General features: G+C 35.8%; 1 protein-coding gene across 1 annotated transcript; it reads left to right on the top strand.

Moving 5' to 3' along the window:
• The first annotated feature begins 13645 nt into the window (after positions 1-13645).
• On the top strand, positions 13646-14641 carry LOC120185074. The gene is made up of 2 exons (XM_039189393.1): positions 13646-14245; positions 14294-14641. Exons 1-2 carry the CDS (start codon positions 13646-13648, stop codon positions 14639-14641), a joined length of 948 nt encoding a protein of 315 aa, XP_039045324.1.
• Positions 14642-22539: the final 7898 nt, after the last annotated feature.

Here is a 22539-nt window from a genome sequence, read left to right as displayed (position 1 = left end):
AGCATGGAGGTAGAAAACATGTCTGGGTAGAACTGTTATAAAAGCATGTCAGGGTAGATACCATGTTGGGTATGATCTTTTATTTTTGTAAATATTTTTTCTTCTTTTTTGGTTGAATGACACTAACAATTTCTTTTGTTTTATCTTATTTTTTTTCTGTGTCTTTTGTTTGCATTTGCATTTTCACATCATAACCAAACAAAGTATTAATTCGCAAGTGATTGACCAAATTAGAAGGTTTTCATATCGACATAAGAGTTCCATAACAAGGTAGTCAAATCCGTAAGAGCGGTGACTTACAAATAAAGTTGAACGATGAGAGAAGAGCTCGAAATCGATCGAAGACTCTTGTTAAATGAACAAAGATCGAGATGGTACCACATAGTCAGGTGCTAGTTGAGTCAAGAATGAGAAGATCCTTCACGAGATATCAAGGTCGCTTTCCTCTTGGAGAATCCTACAGAAATGGAGATCTAGAGATCCAACAATCACAGAAGGTTAGTTAAAACGAAGCTCGTCTGTCTAGTGTAAATGAAGAAAATGAAGCTCATTTGTCTAATGTAAGGAAATCTTATGGTCTGATGAAGATTGTTCTATGGTGGTCGGTTTTGGAATTAACACCTTGTGCATTTGCATTCTTGTTTTGCATTAGTTTATTAATTTATTTATTTTTCAATTATTGTTTGGGTAAAGTATAGTAATGGTCATTGAACTTTTCTAAAGCTTTTATTTAGGTCCCCAACTTTTAAAACTTACAATACAGTCCCCAACATTTAGCTCGTTTATAATATGGTCTCCTAACAGTTACTTCGGGGGCCATATTACAAACAGACTAAATGTTGGGGGACCATATTGCAAACGGACTAAATGTTGGGGGATTGTATTGTAAGTTTTAAAAGTTGGGGGACCTAAATGAAACTTTAGAAAAGTTTAGTGACCATTACTATACTTTACCCTTATTGTTTTTATAATAATTTTTGTATCTTATTTGTGCTAAGTTGTTTTTATGTTGCTTTTTGCTTGCATCGTATGATCATGACGTAATTAAAAGGTGTTGATTTAAGAGTAGTCATCAAAATAAAAGGTTTTCATGATGGACAAAGGGTTTCATGATCAAGTATACTATAACGCAGCTAGGGAATGGCATCTTGAGGAAGCTCCGAGAGTAGTGGAGAGCTATACACCCAAATATCTTATGTTTGACCAAGAGCAAAAGGAGATAAGAGACATGAGGGAGAAAATGTCCAAGATGATGGATAGAATAATTTCTTTGGCCAAAGGAAAAAAGACTTCTGCAAAAGGAAAGAATGAGCTTGATGAAAACAATCACGCAGTGTCAAATACACAAAGGACTGCTTTAGAACAAGTCGATTCTAGCTGATCTTAGAAATCACACACAATCATCATTCGTATCAACAAGTTGTCTAGAGACTCCAAGGAAATGGTGACAATGGTAGAAGTTCAGAAAGATGAGAAGAAGTAATGCAATCAGAATTCGTTGGTATTTGAGAGTCTACTCCCAACGTCAGAGAAAATAAACATGAAGACTCTAGTTCAATCCAAGTCGAGAAGTGACTCTCATTTTGATTCTATCCCTGTATCATATATGGAGTTATATGATAAGCTTCTAGAAGCCTAAGAGGTGGCCCCACATTATGTGAAACCATGGTGACCTCTATATCTGAATTGGCATGACGTCAATGTTCGTTGTGAATATCATACCGGAGCTCAATGACACTCCATTGAGAATTGCACCGCCTTCAAGCATCGAGTCCAACATCTTTTGGATCATGCAATATTGGAGTTCGAAATAAAAGGTTGACCTAGTTTGGTAGTTGATTGTCCTGCTAGCATGGAGCCAAAAGTGTTCAAAGGTAAGGGTATCAGTGGGGACTCTAGGATGAATAATGTTTACCAAAGTACGAAGCTCAAATGCATCATTTAAGGATTAAAAATGATAAATTGAATAGAGAGATGGAAACCATGTCATATGGTTTCCAAAGGATCAGTCAATCCTTTAAAAATGCTGGTATAGGAAATGCCCCAGATGAGTGGGCGAAAGGGGTCACTAAGCTGAAAAATGATGTTGAACAATGGAGAAAGAATTGCAAATTGCATGAAGGTCAAGCCAAGAAGTTCTCTTATGATTTACAGATTGCTGAAAAAAGGCACAACACAACTGTTATTGATTTGGGAAGATCTCATGTCGAAAATAAAATGTTGAATATGTTCATAGCCAATATGGAAGCCTCATATCAGTGCCACAAGTGTGAGAATGATGATTAGCTAGAAGCTACTAGAGCCAAGAGCAAGACATTGATGAAGATTGTAGATGATTATGGAGATCTTACACGAGAACTTCGTAACCACAAAGACTTTCTTACAATGAAGAATTATCAACATTGTCTACAACTCTGAGAATTGACACGTAAGACGGAGGAAAAAGAAGGCATCATGAAAGAAGTTGTTACCCGAGCAAACAATGTGGCTCACAAATTGGTTGATTTAGCTAACTTTGCAAGAGAGTTGAAGCAGATTGACAACTCAACACCCGAGCATGAGTGGAAGTTAACTTGGCTTTTGAGAGAGATAGAGAAGTTAGGATTGAAAGTTATCCCTTATATGTAAAGTTTGTTTGATGTACTGAAACCTTTGTGTTCAATGATAGTTTTTTTAAAATGGTCACTCTGGAATGACACATTTTGCATACATGCATTTGTATCACATTTGTTTATTTAAGCCTTTTATATGCATTAGTTATAAAAATATGAAAATAATTTAGGGAGGTTTATGTGACAGTATCTTCAAGATCATTCATTCATACCGCTTTCTCATCATCATGAACAAACAAATAGAAACAATGGAGCAATCTCATGAGGAGTCACAAGATCAGTTGCAAGAGTAGTTGACCGGGTTACAACAATATATGAGGAATCAATCATCGAGTTCTCTCCAAGATGTATCGAATCAAATGATCCAAGTGCTAGCAACCAAGGCTGTTGATAGAGGGGAAATATCTGCCAAATGATATCAGTGATATCATTGTTATCAGACTAATGCGTTGAGAATGACAACCTACCCTAGAGCATCCCACACAAACCTAGGAAAGAGCCTCATTAATTATGAGTAATTTGAAGATAAATTCGAGCTGTTAAATGAAGAAATTGGAGCTATAAAAAGTGTTAATACCTCCCAGAAAGAACTAAAAGCAAGAGAGCTCAGCCTAGTCCCTTATTTGGTCATCCCACATGAATTTAGGGTACCTAATTTTAAGAAATATGATGGCACCAGTTGCCCTAATTCATTTGAAAATATTTTGTAGAAAGATGGAAGGGTATTTAAATGATGATAATCTAATTATTCATTACTTCCATGATAGTCTTGTTGGACCAGCTGTAGTATGGTATAACCGTTTAAATAGAGAGCAGATCAAGACATAGGCCGATCTAGCCGATGCCTTTCTGGGGCAATATCGATATGTTAATGGCTTAGCCCCAAAACGTCAAGATCTTTAATGAATAAGGATAAAATCTACTGAAAGCTTTAAAGAATATGCCCAAAGATGGAGAGAGGTGACAACACAAGTTCAGCCTCCCATGTTAGAAGAAGAAATATCATGCATGTTTCATAATTCTCTTCCAACTCCGTTTTTCGAGTTAATGATGGCAAATTCAACAAAGGCCTTCAAAGATCTTGTGACAAATGGGGAGTTAATTGAAAATGCAATCAACAAACGAAGCTTGAAAGTAACTTCCAAAAGCCCAATTGGCCAAGAAGCAAAAGCTGACGAGGTGAATGAATGCCACGTCCAGAGCCCCCACAGTCGCAAAAGAAAAGGAACAGTTAGTCATTCAAATCAACCAAAGAAAGTCTCACGATCAAGAAGTACTTTAAAGGTGTTTCAAGCCTCTATCTCAGATCTGTACCCACATTTGATTAAATGTCAATACCTCACACCGAGGCCAACGAAAGTGCCACCAAACCCTTCTACCCAAAGCTATGATCAAGATAGTGTATGTGACTTCCACTTAGGGGAATCTAGGCATTCTACGGGGGATTGTAGGTCATTGTTAAAAAATATATAAATGCTTGTTGAAAATAGAATGTACAAGAATTGGTGGAGCAGTGGATTACAACCTCGAGTGGGGCATCCAAACACAAAATGTAGCATCTGATTGAGTCAAGTGCCACTACATTAGATGAACAATAGGAGGCATTCTTGAATCAACATATAAGGACGTTATTCACCCAACAGGGAACTCAGTTACACCTTTGTCAAATCAGCATGTTTTGTTTGGATCTATTTTTTGGCCTTTCTGTGTTTTTGAATTATTTTAAATTTTTTTAATTAAATGAATACTACTCCATTTTTAGACTATGGGCAATGAGAAAAATTTCTTTTTAAACTTCAGTAAATACAATAAAAAGTTCATAGCTTTTAACAAGTGATAAGATTGAACTCCTGAAAAACCATAACCATGGCCTTACCCCAGAAGATATACTCGAACACCATACCCTTCTCTTGCAGGGACCTATATAGCCTTCTCCCCTCATGAGGAAACGATCAAGAGGCTTGACATTCATGTATACGTAAGAGCGGACAATATGAGACATCTCTTGTGTATGGCATTATAAAACTAACTAGACTGCACTTTTATTGAGGACATTCAGTGATGATCCTAATCTTCATATATAGAATGGTGAAGAAGATGAATTTAATAAATGTTAGTTGTTTGGAAACTGAACTCTATAAATATAGGATTTTCTTAACATTAAGGACACCTAGACTATAACAGGTTCTTCTCTATGAGCTTATGAAATTCTAATTCTAATTACTCAAAAGTTTAATAAATTATTATTATTATAGATTATACAATAAAACTGAGTTATTTCACTAAAGCAATTGGTTATAGAGGAAACTCAGAAGCACTGGCTTTATGAATATATTGCATTCAAATCATGATATTGTTTGGGTACTCGACAGTTTAGTGTTTGCTCCACTGCGATTGTCAAGTCGAAGATTTTGTGATGAGATGAACCCTTCAGCTATGCCTGGACAAAGGCAAACTAAATAAATTATAATAAATAAAGGCTCTAATGCCTATGTTTAATCTAATAATGACTTTCAATAAAATGGACTAAGGAAGTTGAGAAACACCTGTTATAGTCGACCTCACACAAGAACTCATCAATTTTATATTTAGACTGATGTCTCTGCACTACCTCTGCTAAGGTAGTCTATGAAGCTTGAACAGATAGAAGATTTCAGAGAACCAAAATAGTAGTGTTCTATAAAGTCTAATAATTGATTATGTTAGTTGCGTCGTTTTGTCTGCATCTGATTAAAATATCAAGCCAAGAAAGAGGGGCATGTTATAATGTTCACAATGACCGAGAAAGAAATGACATATTTGATGACTGAAACCTTAGAAAATAGGAAGCCAACCCTTCATCTTAACACTTGTCAAAGAGCTATATATACCATATATTTTTTTGAAAAAGAAAGTGTATATTTGATTTACCCAATATTCATTGAATTGATCATTTGTTTCAATTATGATCCCGAAGTAATGGGCATTCTTTTATTTTTATAAAATTCTTTCATTCTTTTGAAACTTAAAAATAGTATAAATGAGGAAATCATTTTCAAAAAAGACAATCTCAAGAGAACAAGGTCCTTGAAGTTGGTTGAGGTTCATTCTGCCTCTATTGGAGAAAAAGAATAAACGATGTCAGAATAATAAAGCATTTGACAATCTTGAAAGAAAATGGTCTAAGAGATCAAAAAGACTGAGGGATAGAACTTGTAACACTTCCTTGTGACGTTGACGGTAACCCATCAAGAAGCATATTATCGCCTTATTCGAAAGGGGCACATATCCCAGCTCATAGAGAAAATGCAAGACATTTCTGTTAGAAGAATTAATCACTTCTTAAGTGTTTGTGGCATCATGAAGAGAAGCCCTCAAGCTATCTGATAACATTGATGTTTAGTGATGCAAGAGTGAGACCAGTCAAAAATGGAATTTTGGCACACAAATAAGGATGAGTAATGAAAGTACCCACATTGGGCCATGAACAAAAAGCCATATCATGTTGAGATAACAAAGTTCAGACCGAAAAGACATTGAGAATGAACATCACAACTTGGAATGTTAGGGGAAGACCATGAATTTGAGCAGTGCTTACCTCCTGGAGCAAACTAATCGAGCATCAATTAATTGTAGAGTCCTGGAAAAACAACTCTGATAGCGCAATTCAGTCAGGGACAACAAGGGGCATCAAGGTCATATTTCTAATTGCAGCAAGAATTCAAGAAATGAAACATTTTTTTTCTGAGACTTTAATGTAAACGAGAAGTAAAAAAGACACAAAGACATAAGTTGATCAGATGACTCTTAAAAAATGCAAGCTTGAAATTATAAGTTGCTATACTGATATCTAAGTGAACCCTAAAGAAGAGTGATCAAGTATAAAAAGATCAAGCTCTCCACTTTGGAGTCAAAGGAAAAGTGAATTAACATTTATGCATTCATGAGAACATCATTTGCATAAAAGAAAATGCATTACATTGATACATTTAAATGCATTCACATTTCACATAAACACACAGTTTTTATAGATCTTTCAATGAAAAGAGAAGATTCATGATGTCAAAGTCCCAACAAATGAAAACTAGAATTCAAACCTCAAATACAGGGAATCGTGTTTAGAAAGGAAGAACCTAAAGAACAGAGGGGCCAAGCCCACAGAAGAAGCATTACTTTGAAACGGGGCATGTTACCCGACCATCAAGATGCTTTCATATGATTTTTAAAAAAAATGAGAAAAGTAATTTTCAAAGTTTCTCATTTCACGTTTTCAGAAAATAAAATTTTTGAAAAGTAAGAAAGCGATTTCTAAAGTTTCTTACCTAGTAAACTATTTCCAAAATTAGTAAGTCCTTCGGTTCATCAGTAAGTCTTTCGAGCATGATGATTAAATCCTTCGGGTCTTCTATTAATCTTTCGAGCAAGATGATAAGTCATTCAGGCCATCTATAAGACCTTCGGGCAGGATGTTTTCACATGATTTCCAAAAAATGAGAAATCGGTTTTCAAAGTTTCTCATTTAATATTTTCAGAAAATGAAATCTTTGAAAAGTAAGAAGACAATTTCTAAAGTTTCTTACCCAGTAAACTATTTCCAAAATTGGTAAGTCATTCAGGCCATCAATAAGTCTTTCGAGCATGATGATTAAATCATTTGGGTCATCTATCAGTATTTCGAGCAAGATGATAAGTCCTTCGAGCCATCTATAAGATATTCGGGCAAGATGTTTTCACATGATTTCCAAAAAATAAGAAAGAGATTTTTCAAAGTTTCTCATTTAATATTTTCATAAAATAAAATCTTTGAAAAGTAAGAAAACGATTTCCAAAGTTTCTTACAGAGTAAACTATTTCCAAAATTGGTAAGTCCTTCGGGCCATCAGTAAGTCTTTTGAACATGATGATTAAATCCTTCGAGAATTCTATCAGTCTTTTGAGCATGATGGTAAGTCCTTCAGGCCATTTATAAGACCTTCGGGCAGGATGTTTTCACATGATTTTTGAAAAATGAGAAAGCAATTTCCAAAGTTTCTCGTTTTATATTTTTAGAAAATGAAATCATTGAAAAGTAAGAAAATGATTTCAAAAGTTTCTTACCCATTAAACTATTTCCAAAATTGGTAAGCTCTTCGGGCCATCAGTAAGTCTTTCGAGCATGATGATTAAATCCTTTGGGCCATCTGTCAGTCTTTCGAACAAAATGATAAGTCTTTCGGGTCATCTATAAGACCTTTGGGCAATGTGCTTTCATATGATGTTTTTGAAAAATGAGAAAAACAATTTTCAAAGTTTCTCATTTAATGTTTTTAGAAATTAAAATTTTGAAAAGTAAGAAAGCGATTTCCAAAGTTTCTTACCGAGTAAATAATTTCCAAAATTGGTAAGTCTTTCGGGCCATCAATAAGTCTTTCGAGCATGATGATTAAATCCTTCGTGTTATCTATCAGTCTCACTTGAGACAGCATCGAAATGGAACCAGACAAAAATGTGTAGTTTTTTTTATCTTTTACATATTCTTGTTAATACAAGCATGGGCAAAGAGGGGCAGCTGTAGACATCAGTTTTGTCCGAGTTGTTATTATTATTATTATTATTATTATTATTATTATTATTATTATTATAATTATTATTATTATTATTATTATTATGTTGGATGCATGTAGTATAATAGGGTTATTTGTGCAGCACTAAGCTTGTGAGCTTAGTGTATGAAATGCATTTACGTGTGCAGGTTCTTAGGTGCCAATTGAGGAGCTCGCTGCTAGATTCAATAATTACAGACTTGATCATCCATCAGAGTACGTCTTAAGTATTATAGTGGGCATGTATTGTCATATACCCTTGTTATTTATTTCAGTCGTAAACTTGATTTGGATTATGTATTTTAAGTATACTCATTGGAGCTCCCCAAATTTTGTAAACTTAACTTATATTTTGAAATTGTGTTTGTATTTGATTTTTATATTATGTTTAAATGTTGAAATTGGTTAAGTGTTTAAAAAAATGGTTAGTCATTTAGGTGTTTCGTGTGACATTCTAATCCTTTAGATTTCGGGTCAGACAAAATTAGGATGTTATAAAAATATTAATAAACATCTTATATATTGAGATATGGTTTAAGTGTATTCAAATTTATCATTGTTTTAGTTATCTTTTAATTTAATTGAAAGAAAAAATTAAGAAAAAAATGATTAGCTAACAATATTTATATGGTTTTACATATATTGTTATTGCTACAAAAAGTGACATCTTTTGTAGAAATTGGTTTATTTAAAATATCAAGATTATTATGTGTTTCTTTTGATTCATGCGTTTATTAATTAGTCCAAAGGAAAGTTAATATTTAGCCGAATTTTAAGTGACAATTATAAGGTATTTTATGGGAGCATTACATTAGTCCAAAGATTAGTCATTTGTTCGACTTAACTTATTGTCAATGTTTGATTACTACAACAAGAGTACCGTTTACTGTTAATATAATTGTCCAAAGACTTGATATTTATGTAATGTTTGATATCTTGAGATGAGAATTAATCGTTATTTTTGAATTTATTTGTTTACTTAAGATGTAAGCTTACATTTTATTTAAGTTTTGTTATGTATTCAACTAATTATTTATTTATTGCTATCATAATATCTACTACTATACATTTTATGCTTATGCATAGGAAAACGAATCTCAAGGAATGAGAAAATGCACTTACCTAAGGTTTTGGTTGTATGAACATAAATTTTGCACTAAGCAAAGAATAATTTTCATCTCTTATGAGGATAACATCCTTAATTGATATAAGAGATTTTGAGAGGTAAACTTTATTCTAATTGCATAAGTTTAATGATCATGAAACACAACATTTTAGAAGCCTTTAGGAGCACATAATTTGAAAAGATTACTTGGGCCAATGGTTTCCTTGACAAAATAGGGAAATATTTTTTCCAAAAACAATAAGGTTTAAATGACATCATTTTTTTGACTTCTTTGATGTCTATAAAGTATAACAGTCAAGGAAATGTAAAAGAGTACATTGTGGATATGTTTCATATTGCTTCAAGACTTAAGACACTTAAAGGCTGAATTATAATAAGTTTGAAAGTACTCATTTGAAAAGTGCATCTAAAGATAAGGTTAAAAAAAATAAAATATAGTTGTTAAGGGTCAAACTCAATAGAGACAATAATATGTTACAAAGAGTTGTTCTCTTTTGAGATAAGTTAGGACATATGAGGAGAAATTGAATTCTAAACCATTAAACAACTAGTTTGGTCATTTTGAGTGATCTAATGGTTATAAATTTTATGATGTCATAACTAAACATATTTTTAAGGAGGGATCTATAACATTATTTTTAGGATGTTGAGTTTGGAGGGAGAAATAAGGTTTAAAGAATTGGTTCTGAAAGGGAATTGAATTATAAATCAATTCCTATTATCACTTTTGATGATATCCATGTGTTCATTCATTGTCTTTAAACAAGAAGTGAATCTAGAACCTCAACAAGACAATAATGAACAACTCCCCATTTAAGATGAAAAATTATTTTAGAAGAACAAACTCAACAACCTTAAAGAACAAGTGTCATTAAAAAGATCTATGAGATGAGAGAAATATTATTTTAGATTATTATGTTTCTACTAGATATAAAGATGTCAATGGAATGATGGAGGAGGATCTAATCAACTTTCATCATGTAATAAAATTTTTGACTCTAAAAAATGGATTAATGCCATGTAAGAATAATATAAATTCTATACAAGATAATGAAATTTGATAACTTGTCTCATTACCTAAAAGTGCAAAGTCGATTGATTGTAAATGTATATTTATAACCAAGATGAATGCAAATGGTGATGTTGCAAAGTATATGGCATGTCTTGTATCTAAAGGATATACTCACAAAGAAGGCATTAATTTTGTAGAGACTTTCTCCTTGGTTTCATTGAAAGACTCTTTCAGGATAATCATGATACTTGTTGCTCATATTTGATCTTAAGTTACATAAATTGAATTTAAAATTGTGTTTCTCAATGGCAACATTGATGAGATGTTTTATACGATGTAATTAGAAAATTATATATGATGATACAAATTCGTTGTGGATACAAATTCGTTGTGGCAATGAAGGTGACCAATTATGTTATAAAGTTATAAGGTATTAGAAGTGTCATCGAAATAAAAGTGTAGATACTAGTAAAGTTGTATTTATAATTTGATTATGGGCAGAGCTATAAGTACACACAATAATTGATTCTTAAATTAGCTATATAAAAGGGTTATGGTTCCTAAGAAATAGATAATATCATATTCTCTCTTATCCCCATCGGAGAGTTTATACTCAAGAGAACTCTATCTTCTTGGAAGATCGCAACCAAAGAAAGATTCAAGGGTATTAACCTATCAATTAATTCAGATAGGCTTCTGCATCTAGTATTTTATTCTTGATGATTTGGTATGATTAGATCCTAGTTGTTTTTTCATATTTATTATTATTCAACTATTACTGCTACTATTGTTTGTTGTTGTTATTATTCTTTGATGTGAAAAACCTCCCTATTAATACATCATCACCATCATTGTTGTCATCACTGTTGCTACTTCTTTCTTGGTTCAAAAAGTAGTTATGTAAAGAATTTTCCAATGATTATATTATTGTCTCTTTGTTTGGTGCTATCATTACTAACGCAGAATACAACAAAAAATGTAAGATGCGACAAGGAAATTGAAAGAGAGAGATTATGAAGAAGGAAGGAAAATAAATTAAGAGGAATACATAAGAGGAAGAGGGAAGTGAGGGTGTTTTCAAAGTCAAATTTTAGTCTATAACTCCGATATTGCTAGGATAGAGAACAAAGAGGCATTCGCAGAGGCATGAGGGCCAAAACCTAGTGAGTTGCTCTTAAAGGTGGCGATCACAAGAGGTGGAGAAACGGTGGGGTTGAGGCAGTTGTAGTGGCTCCACTTTGGGATTCATAATTAGTCAACGGATCAGATTACCAGTCAACAAGGCCAATTAAGTGATTAATTGTCCAACTCAACATTCCTTCACATCTGGTAAAGGCTATTAAGTTCAAGTGACCAATTTGTTACAAAGCATTGACGTTAGTGACTAATTTGTTACTTTTAAAACTAAAATGGAGAAAATAAAAAATTACTTAAACATTAGTGACCATTTATGTAGTTTACCGTAAATTAAATTCCTTTGTATATCCGACTATTGCTTGTAGGGCTGTAAATGAGACGAGACAGATCGCGAGCTACTCGAGATCGACTCAATCAAGGCTCGATAAATACTTGGATCGAATGGACTCGACTCGAGCTCGAGTCGAATTATTAACGAGTCGAAACGAGCTACTCGATATTCGACTCGAAAAACTCGTGAGCAGCTCGAAAAATATAATATATTAAGATTTTATTTTTTTAAAAATAAATTATTAATAATATTAATATTTATGTATTGTTTTTTTAAATACAATAAGATTTTCATGTATTTACATGATCAAGTTTGAGTTTGAGGCTTCAATCGAGTTAAGTTTAAGATTTTTTTTTTAATTTCGAGCCTTTTCGAGCTGCTCACAATAGGAATGGCAACGGGGCGGGTTTTGCTCCCCCTGTCCCCGTCCCCGAAATGAACCCCCGTCGCCGTCCCCGCCCCGTTCCCCGTCGGGTTTTTTATCGGGGCGCCCCGTCGGGGATTTTTTTGCCCCGAACCCGACCCGATCCCGAGAAAAACCGAGCAACCGTAGTTTTCATAAAAATATAAAAAATGATCACAAAAAACTGGAAAATTAGTCTACATGATTTACAATTCAAACTACAATCACAAATTCAAACCAATTCTAAATAATTGTCTAAACTCCAAAATAAAACACATATAATTAAATACAAACTTGTTCCGATATTCAAATCATACAACGAAGATGCATACGTAATATTAAGTCAAATAAAGTCATCCAAAATCGTCGTGCCACTTTTGTCACTTTCTTTGGTAGCTCCCTATATTGAGAAATTTATCAATAAATCAACCAAATTTCACTTTAATAATTATAAAAGCTAGGGTTTAGGGTTTGTATTATATAATTAATATAAAAATATAAAATATTATATATATAATTAATATAAAAAATATAAAATACTATATATATATATATATATATATAATCGGGGTGGGGCGGGGCGGGGATACCTTGCCCTGAACCCGAACCCGAAAAAATTCCCGAATTTTACCCCGATACCCGACCCGAATTTAGCCGGGTTTCGGGTTTCCCCGTCGGGTTCGGGTCGTTCTGCCATTCTTAGCTCACGAGCTTTAGTTCAGGATTTCGAATTCGAGTCGAGCTTAAAAATTTTAAGCTCGCGAGTTTTCGAGACGAGTCGAGCTCCATTTTAGAGTTTTCGAGTCGAGTCGAACTCAGCAATACTTGAACTCGAGTCGAACTCAGCAATACTTGAACTCGACTCGACTCATTTACACCCCTAATTGCGGACATATCCATGAACAGCTAAGAGTCATGAAACATGAAAGAATCATATATATATATATATATATATATATATATATATATATATATACACACGTATAAATAATGAAAAAAAAGGCAGTGCAAGAAATCGTGTCCGTTATTACAAAGAGGTTAAATATATTGGAAACCAGTTGTAAATATCGATGAAAATTCCTATAAAACTGTCGCAACCCACGACAGCTTTCTAATTTATTTGTTTACGAAAATTTAAGAAGGTAAATTGTATAGCCTAAATGACCCCGGTATTGTGTACACGCCCTAAAAATAACAACAACCAGAAAAGAGCCGAAATTAAAGCAGCCATTTCATATCACCACAAAAAACTTGTCGACTCCTTTCATGATCCGACCAACCCAGAAAAGACCTGATCAAGTTGAGTTCACCGGCTTCGTCCCCCGCCGGTTGGGAAAAGGGGAGAGAAAGAACTCATCATCAACCCTCATTCTCTCCCCTTCCGACCACCACCCAATTATGCCTTGGGTTATTGTTTATGTTTCTTCTGACCGCCGCTGGTTATAGTCACGCACGTGTGTGCCATGATATTTTTTTCACCCCTACCATTTGTCAAATCTGCCGTCGAATGCTTCTTCGTCATCTTCATTGCTGCACTCCTCGGTTTCTCACTCTTCTGCATTTGCTTCATTTTGCTCATCCGCTTTAAGTCGAGGAGCTCCGTTCATTTGCAGAACTTCAACTGTCTTTGGACCGTCCGGTTCCTCTTCGTCGTCTTCGTCTCGTTTTGGGGTTTAACTGAAGCCGTTCGTCTTCCTTTGTTTAGGGACGTTTATCTTCATCTTTTGTTCCCGATCCTAGCGCCGCCGGAACAATCCAGCGTCTGTAAACTCCATCTGGTCCTGTCTTTAGGGTTCTTCGAGCCTGGTTTTCTCGTTATCCTTCTCTTCCTGCTCGATTTTTCGGTTAAAAAAACAACCCCGAATGGTTTCTTCAGCGTTTTCTACGTCTTCGTTTCGTGTCTTCCTCTTTTCCTTTTGCAAGTTTACTTCGTCTTCCTCGCCGGTTCCGAGCTGCGTTTTCGGAAGCTTTTTTATCGCTGTTGGTTCCTCTTCGAGATCGACGACCAGGGCGGCGGCGGCGATAAAGCCGAGATTTTGTGTGCGTACCCTTTCATAAGCACCGTCTTGTTCGGCATTTTTGGAGTCATTTTCATATTCTCCTTCTTGTAGTCGTTCTGGAAAGTCGTCTCTCACGTAATCAACAAGGCGCTCAAGCTTCGAATCTATGTTCTTGCTTTCACCATCCTCGTTTGTTTGCCGTTGCAAATTCTGCTCATGGGGTTGTCTGCGTTTTGGACGCAGGACAACCCCTCCACACACAACGGACTTGCTATAGCTGTGTTCCTTACCACCTTCACCTGCGCGGGGGTCGGCGAGGGGATTTTGGTCGTTAAACCGATCGCCGACTCCTTGAACGCCATTTGCGGACGAGCGGAACAATCTCTCCCGGAGAAATCTCAGTCAGCGCTGCCGCATGCGGAGGAGGATGGGGTCGGTGCTGCTGTTACTACTGTATAAATATTTGAAGAAGATACTCAGGGATACGTTACGTTGCATAAATGGCTTTTCTTTCTATGATTCAATCTTACTGCAGCCATAAATTCCTCTCTTCTCTTCTCCTTCTTCTTATTTATTATTATAATAATAATTATTAATATTCTTATAATAATTATTATATCCACGAGATAATGTTCTCGAACTTTTTTATTCACGAGATAATGCACATCTCACATTAATTGCTGAAATGGGGTGAATTCTACAGTGAGCTTGGAGGTCGCCATGGCATCCGAGCGACCTTGGAGGTCGCCATGGCATCCGGGCGACCTTGGAGGTCGCCATGGCATCCGAGCGACCTGTGGGCTGTTTTGCAAAGGACCAAGTGTAGGTCGCCATGCAATCAAATAGTGTGGTGTTTTCAGATTCAATTTTTAAAGCATTTTTAGTCTATTATTGTATTTTATTTACATTTATTTATAATATACCTTTAGGCATCTTTGTTTCTCTGTTTAATTTTTAAGATTAACAGAGTTGTGTGTATATATAGAAATTTATTATTGAATTTAGAGAAAAAAGATTAATTATGAAGTCTAGCATTTGTATTGGAATGTCCAGCATGAAACGTTGTTGTAGGTCGCCATGCACGTCCCAACACGTTGGGCATCCGAGGCCATCCGACCGAGGCCATCCGACTGAGGCCATCCGAAAGCATCCGATGCCATTCGAGAGCATCCGAGGCCATCCGAACGAGCTATGTGAGGGCATCCGAACGAGCTATGCGATGGCATCCGAGGGCAACCGAGCGAGCTATGCGAGGGAATCCGAGGGCAACCGAGCGAGGGTAGGTCGCCCGGAGTACATGGCGACCTACCCTTGCTCGGTTGCCCTCGGATTCCCTCGCATAGCTCGCTCGGTTGCCCTCGGATGCCCTCGCATAGCTCGTTCGGATGGCCTCGGTCGGATGGCCTCGGATGCCCAGCGTGTTGGGGCGTGCATGGCGACCTGGTAGGTCACTGGGCGTGCATGGCGACCTACCCCAGGGACTGTAGAGATCACCCTATCTGAGCAATTAATCTGGCGAGGGCACTATCTCGTGAAAAAAAAATTTCAACGCATTATCTCGTTGATTTTGCCATTATTTTAATTATTATTATAATGTTGTTATTGTTTAAAAAAAATTTGTTTTTGTTTTCCAGTCGCATAGAGAAAATTATTCTTTTTCCGCATAAAATGAGGGGCAAATGTGTAATTAATGGCTAGTTAGTTAGCTAGTTATTTAAGTGACAATATTATGTATCATGCATTAACCTATATGATTTTTTTTTTAATTAATCACTGATATCCGATCTATTGACCAACTAATTCAGATCGAATACTGCAGAGACGAGGGCAACCCTCCCAACCCAATTTGTTCCATTCGTAAACACCAGGATTCGAACCCTGAACTTCGAACATCTATATTATCAATTGATTAAGAAAATTATAAAAAAAAAATATTATCTTATAATCATCTTAGACCATTCAAAAAAAAGTATTGTTCTTTTAAAGGTCTCAGATTTAAATAGTTACATTTGTATGGTGCCTGTACGTTATTAACGATTAAGAAATATTCTAAAGAATCAACATGAGTTGGTTCAAGTGATAAGCAACTTGATATCGCTTAAGTAAGGTCCCGAATTCGAGTTATTGTGTATGCAGAAAATCCCTATTAAGAGACTCACCCACCCAAAACCTGGCCTGTTGACTGGTAACCTGACCCATTAACCGGTTATGAATCCTAATGTGGAGCCATCACAACCGCCTCAACCCCATCGTCTCTCCACCTGTGATCGCCACCCTCAAGAGTTGTTTACTAGCTTTTGCCCCTCATACCTCTGCGAAAGCCTCGCTATTCTCGAGCCTAGCAATGTCGGGGTTATGGATCACCATGGGGTAGAGAAAAGCAAAGATAATGTCGTGGTAGTTGCAGGTTGCAAGAGTTGTCTCATGCATTTCATAGATGACGGTCGTAAGAGGTGGAAGGATGGTGGGATGAAGAGGTGATCGGTCAACGAGCCAGATAAACAGTTAATAGTTTAACTCAACTTTTCGTCATCCATATTAATGATTGTTAACATCGAGTGTCCAATTTATTATAAATCGTTAAAGTTAATTATCAATTTGTTACAAATCGATACAAAAACATAATAAAGAAGACGGATTCAGATTTGAGCTCGGATTAAAGTTGAAAATAAGGAAGATTAAGAAATTTAGAATGAATAAATTGTGTTTGTGTGGGTTTATGTTCTCTCAAGTTCTCGGGAAATTAAAAATATATAAATGAATTCAGGACGGACGTATAAATTTACATTAGTGTGTGAATTTAAGAAGATATATTAAAAATTTTAGGAGATGCGGAGTTATAAAATTTTAGGGATACGAAATTAGATAATCAATAGAAAATAAAAAGAAATCTAAATATAAGGGAATTTAAAAATTTAGGATTGTATTCAATCTTTCTTACACGCAAAGAACGAAACATAAAAGGTAATAAAAATAATCAACCTGTGCACAGACTGAGCGACCTCAATAATAAGTGAATTGTTATTATTCCTTAAGATTTCGGGTTCAAGCACCAAGAATGTCAGGAGTGTAAGCGTTCAATGTCAAATGATTGAAGGTTGTCTTAAAATAAATATTATCTTGTACTTACCTCAATTAATAATAATAATAAATAAATAAATAAATATGGTCGAATCTACATATAGTGATGTTAGATTAATTTAATAAAATAAAAGAGGAGGTTTGTATAATGTAAATAAAAATATATAAATTATCTTTTGATTATAAGATATTATTTTATGAAGTCCATCTATTATTAAAAGTTATAAAATAGTCTTTTGTCTACAAAATGTTGTTTCTGACTACTAAAAATTACAAAATGATGATTCGACTATCCATTATGTTCCAAACTCATTATTTTTCGTTAAAAATTGACAATATTTTGAGTTGTAAGTTAACTTGTTGGATGTGATATAATGAACTCTATCCTAGAATCCAAATGACTATTATATCACACTCGTCATGTTGACATACAACTTAAATAATTCTCAAAATTTTAACAGAAAATGATGAGCTTGGAATATAATAAATAGTCAGTTACTATTTTATAACTTTTAATAGTCAAAGGACTTAAAAAAAATAACATTTCTAATTATTTTTGCTTTTTTTCCTTTTGACTCTTAAACTTTTAACTTTTTAAATTATTTTTTTCTGACGAAAGGAAAAAACATGGCGTTTTTCCCGATATATCACATATACCCTATTTATTTCTCTGTCAGGCACCATTCAGACTATTTTTCTCGATCTAACACCCTTTGCAATAAGGCAAGCCCCTGCAGCACGTTTTACGGTGATCCGGCTCCACGTGGGGTAAGGCGCGCTCTCTGTAGCACGCCTTATGCTGACATGGACACATGTGTCTAAAGCGCGGCCCCTGGGGTGCGCCTTACGCCACGTGAGGCTATAGCGCGGGGCAGGGGTCGCGTTTTTCAATTATCACATGCTCAATTATCATATATGCATAATGCAAGGCGCGGTGCAGGGACCGCGCCTTGCATAATTTACCCGAACCTCTCGGCTTTAAAGCATCCTCTCTCGGCTATAAATAGCCCTCTCCCCGTAAACTCTCTCATAATTTCCTCTCAACCGAGAAATTAATACAACAATCCTTTCAACCGGTAAATAACACCCGACAATCCTCTTATATTTGATTCAGAAGTTCGTTCGATCTTTCGTTATAAGGTAATTTTGTTATAATATTTTTTATTATACTTATTGTTTATTATGATTATTTGAAAAAAAATATTATACTAATTGTTTTCAATTAATTTTTGTGCCAGTTCAAGGGGAAAGCAGGAGCATACGTCGAAATATTTTTGTGGTACATGTAATAATATAAAATTATATTATTTAAATTATTTACGTTTATGTGTAAAAAATTTATTATGTTATATTTTCGTTCATATATTATTTATTTAAGCAGGTTTGTTTCAGTTGTTTTTTTGCAGATATAATATTGTCGCACTTTTAAACTCTAAGAATGACGCGACTTTCAACTATTGTTTATTATGATGGAGAAATTCGAGAAGATGAAACCTGCGTTGTTTTTGTATCAAATGAGCGTGTTAAAATATCATTTAAGAGAAACATAACTCTTGAGGAGCTGATAACGAAGATTTCGAAGAAGGTTCATGTTGGAAGTAGTAGAAGAATGTCTTCGTTGCAGTACAGATTTCCAACATCATTGTTTCCATTAACTTATACAACGTTCGAACTATCGAACAATGATGATGTTGAAATGATGGATGATTCTCAAAGTAATTATTCAGACGCCGATATTGAGATGTATGCAAAGTTTGTTCAAGTGTGTGCTGTTCGGGGTCAGTCATTAAGCTCCCACTATGGGCTGGCTGAACAAGTTGATCAAGTTGACAGCCCGACTACAGTAATGTGTAATGATTTTAATGCCATAACGGGAAATCTGCATCATGGTGTCGTCACATCAACTTCAATGGGGAGACATTCATCCGCAACTTCTTACGATATGTACCGAGGTGGGTCCATGAACAATCCGTATAGAAACATCGCGTCCAGTTCAAGGGGAAGGCATTCATCTGCAAATTTCTTTGACCTTAATATAGAGATGCCATCGACGCAACAATCAGTGCAGTTTCCATTTGACACGATGACTTCAACCTCCAGGGGGAGGCATTCAACTACGAGCTTTTTCGATCTCAATGTCGATATGCCTTCTAGTTCAAGGGGAAGACATGCAAGTAGTAGGTTCTTTGACCTAAATGTGGAGAGCATGAAGGAACCATCATCTCCACCAGAAGAACCGCTTCGTGAGCCTGGTGCGGATAGTGCTGAGACTGGACTATTCATTCACCCAGAATCACCGTAATTTAACTCCGATGATGATGTAGATGAAGTTCTCTCAAATATGGCACAAGCTGACCCTTCAGCACACATGTATAAAGCTGATTATGGTGCAATGTACGGGCCATAATTTGTGGATATGCATCATCTCAGTAACTATGGATATTACTCATCAATAAATAATGGTGAGTTATCTTTAGGCATGGAGTTTTCAAGCAAATAAGAAGCGATGATGGCTATAAAAAATTACAATATCCGTAATTATGTTCAATCGAGAGTCGACCGGTCTACGATAGAAAAATATGTATGCTATTGTGCCCGACGCGAAAACGGATGCAATTGGATGGTTCGCGTATCGAAGAGGAAAAGGAAAAACAACATATGGGAACTAACAGTATACAATGGTCCTCACACATGTTGTGTTGGAGGGGTCAACCAAGATCATCCCAACTTGGTCTCTGAAGTGATATGCCAAGCCATCATGCCCATGGTAAAAGCAAGCTCTCATATAGTTGTTGATGTGTTGATTTCAGCTATACAATCGTAGTATGAGTACACTGTCTCCTATGAAAAAGCTTGGTTGGCAAAACAAAATGCCATTGTCAAACTTCATGGCGAATGAGATGCATCTTACAACGAACTTACAGGCTGGTTTAGGCTGGTGCGGAGGTTGAATCCTGGGACAATTGTGGACTTCGAAACCTCCTATGCATGCCATAATGATCGAGTTCTCCTGCTGGTACAACTGAGGATGAACCGAAAATACCTGCTCTTCGTCCACGAGTTGGGGGACGATGGTGCTGTGTCGGTGAACGTCTTTTTTCGACGTCGCTGAAAGGTTCGCCCTCGTGCATCATTGGAAAACATAAACGATTTCCCGTTACTGTTGAACCACTCATAATAACCGTCAGCAACCATCAAGAGGTCAGTAAAAATGGGCTCTTTACGGGGAAGGTGCCGATGTCGATCCTCCCACAACACGACCCACTCATGATGCCTCACCAACCAATCTGTATCGGTCTTGCCGCGTCTATCTGTGCTATGCAACTTGTCCATATTGTGAGGTGCTTCCGGAATTGGTTGAAAACAACCAAATTGTCGGAGCACGTGATCAGTGGAGTGCCACTCGACGATCGCATAACAGATCAAAGGGACCATCGCCATCCAAACATCTGATGGGCCCCTCAACTTAGGTAGGATCACCATCCTCACATCATCGTTAAAATATGACACCCATTCAAACTAAAACAAATATATATAATTTTTATCAAAATAATAATATAATTATATAACTATAATCTAAAATCGATTTTTAAACATTAAAATGCATACCTGTGTGTTAGCCTTCTGATCGATTAACACTCTAATTTTTTCTAAATCATCAGGTAACTCCTGATGATTTTTCCTATTAGTAGACCACCTATTCAAGGAAAAAAATTATTATACACTATATAAAATGATTAATATACGAAATCAGTATTATAATTACCTCAATAGTAGCGGAAATACAAATGGGTTCTTGACAACGGGACATAAAAAGGGTAATCGATACCATGCCCAAGACTGCAGCAGCAGGAGACATCCACCAATAGCATTTTCCCTGTAGTCAGTGGCTCGACACATCTCCCTGTACAGGAAAGCTAAAACTGTCGAGCCCCAATTGAGTGATCCGACCATATGAAAGTCGCCAAGAAGTTGCAACCATATACAGTTAACTTGGTTGTGCGATTTGTCTGACATCATCAACCCTCATATCAGCTGCAGTATGCATGCCTGTGCATACATTTCAACTTCATCATCAAAGGCGTCCTCGCTCAACTCCCGAAAATTGGCATCTAACTAATTTAACGGTATCCGACCACCGTTAAAACTTTCCGGAACACGTCCTAAATATTCCCGGCACAAAGCAGTCCATGAACCGTGCGCCATCCCCGATATCACATCTCCATCCATCGAAAACCCCAGGTGCATAGAAACATCCTCAAGTGTAATAGTGCACTCTCCGCACGGAAAATGGAATATGTGGGTCTCCGACCTCCACCGCTCCACTAAGGCAGCAATAAGGTTTGGTTCTATCTTACAGTGACCCTCATATCTACCTATGTGACCGAATCCAGCCTCTATTAAATACGACTAGGTATCACTAACTTAAGGTTCCTAATAAAATGATCTAATACACGGTTCATCTCCTAAAATTAAATAATTACAAAAATTAATTTTTAAACTAATAATCATGCATTAAATAAATAAATAAATAAATTATAACTAATAATTTAAATTAAATTAAAACGTTAAAATGTTACCGTATCAGCAAAACGTCGCGATATATGATTTCCATCCAAGCGAAGTAGACCACCTTCCATTTTATATCTGCAGAAAAAATAATTAAATAAATTATTAAAAAATTTAAATACTTAAATAAAATTAAAAACAAAATATTAAATATAATAAAATATACCTTAAACAGTTATAAGAAAATATAAGAGTATTTGAGAGAAGTTAAGAGGATTTGGTGTGATGAAAGTGATTAAGAATGGGAGTATTTATAGGGAGGGGGTGGGGGTGTGAACGACCTGGGTAGGTGGGTAATTAAACCTAAGGCGCGCAGCAGGGGGTGTGTCTTTCTGACGCGTGTCAGATTTAAAAGTAAGGCGCGCCGCAGGGGCCGCGCTTTACACACGTGTATCCCAACTCAGCATAAAGTGCGCTTCAGTGAGCGCACCTTACCCACATGGCGCCAGATCAGCGTAAAGCGCGCTGCAGGGGGCGCACCTTACTGCAAAGGGTGTTAGATTGGAAAAAATAGTTTGAAGGGTGTCTAACAGTAAAATATATAGAGTATAGGTGATTTTTCGGGAAAAACGCCAAAAAACATGTTAAGCTAAGCTAACTACATTATTCTTTTTTGATAATTTTTAATTTTGATAAAATTTACAATTTTAATATTTTTAATTTTTATATAAAATAATAAAATAATTCACATTAGAATTAGTAAAAAT

The sequence above is a fragment of the Hibiscus syriacus genome, unplaced genomic scaffold (assembly GCF_006381635.1).
Source record: "Hibiscus syriacus cultivar Baekdansim isolate YM2019G1 unplaced genomic scaffold, ASM638163v2 tig00112988_pilon, whole genome shotgun sequence".
In the NCBI taxonomy this organism is placed as follows: domain Eukaryota; kingdom Viridiplantae; phylum Streptophyta; class Magnoliopsida; order Malvales; family Malvaceae; genus Hibiscus; species Hibiscus syriacus.
Note: the sequence above shows the minus strand (reverse complement) of the source record. Positions and strands in the feature narration are given on the sequence as shown.

Excerpts from the sequence above, each read along its gene's own strand:
- LOC120185074 (XM_039189393.1), top strand. The coding sequence starts at position 13,646 with ATGATATTTTTTTCACCCCTACCATTTGTCAAATCTGCCGTCGAATGC. Across the intron at positions 14,246-14,293 it reads CGTACCCTTTCATAAGCACC|TCGTTCTGGAAAGTCGTCTC; the intron begins GTCTTGTTCGGC and ends TCCTTCTTGTAG.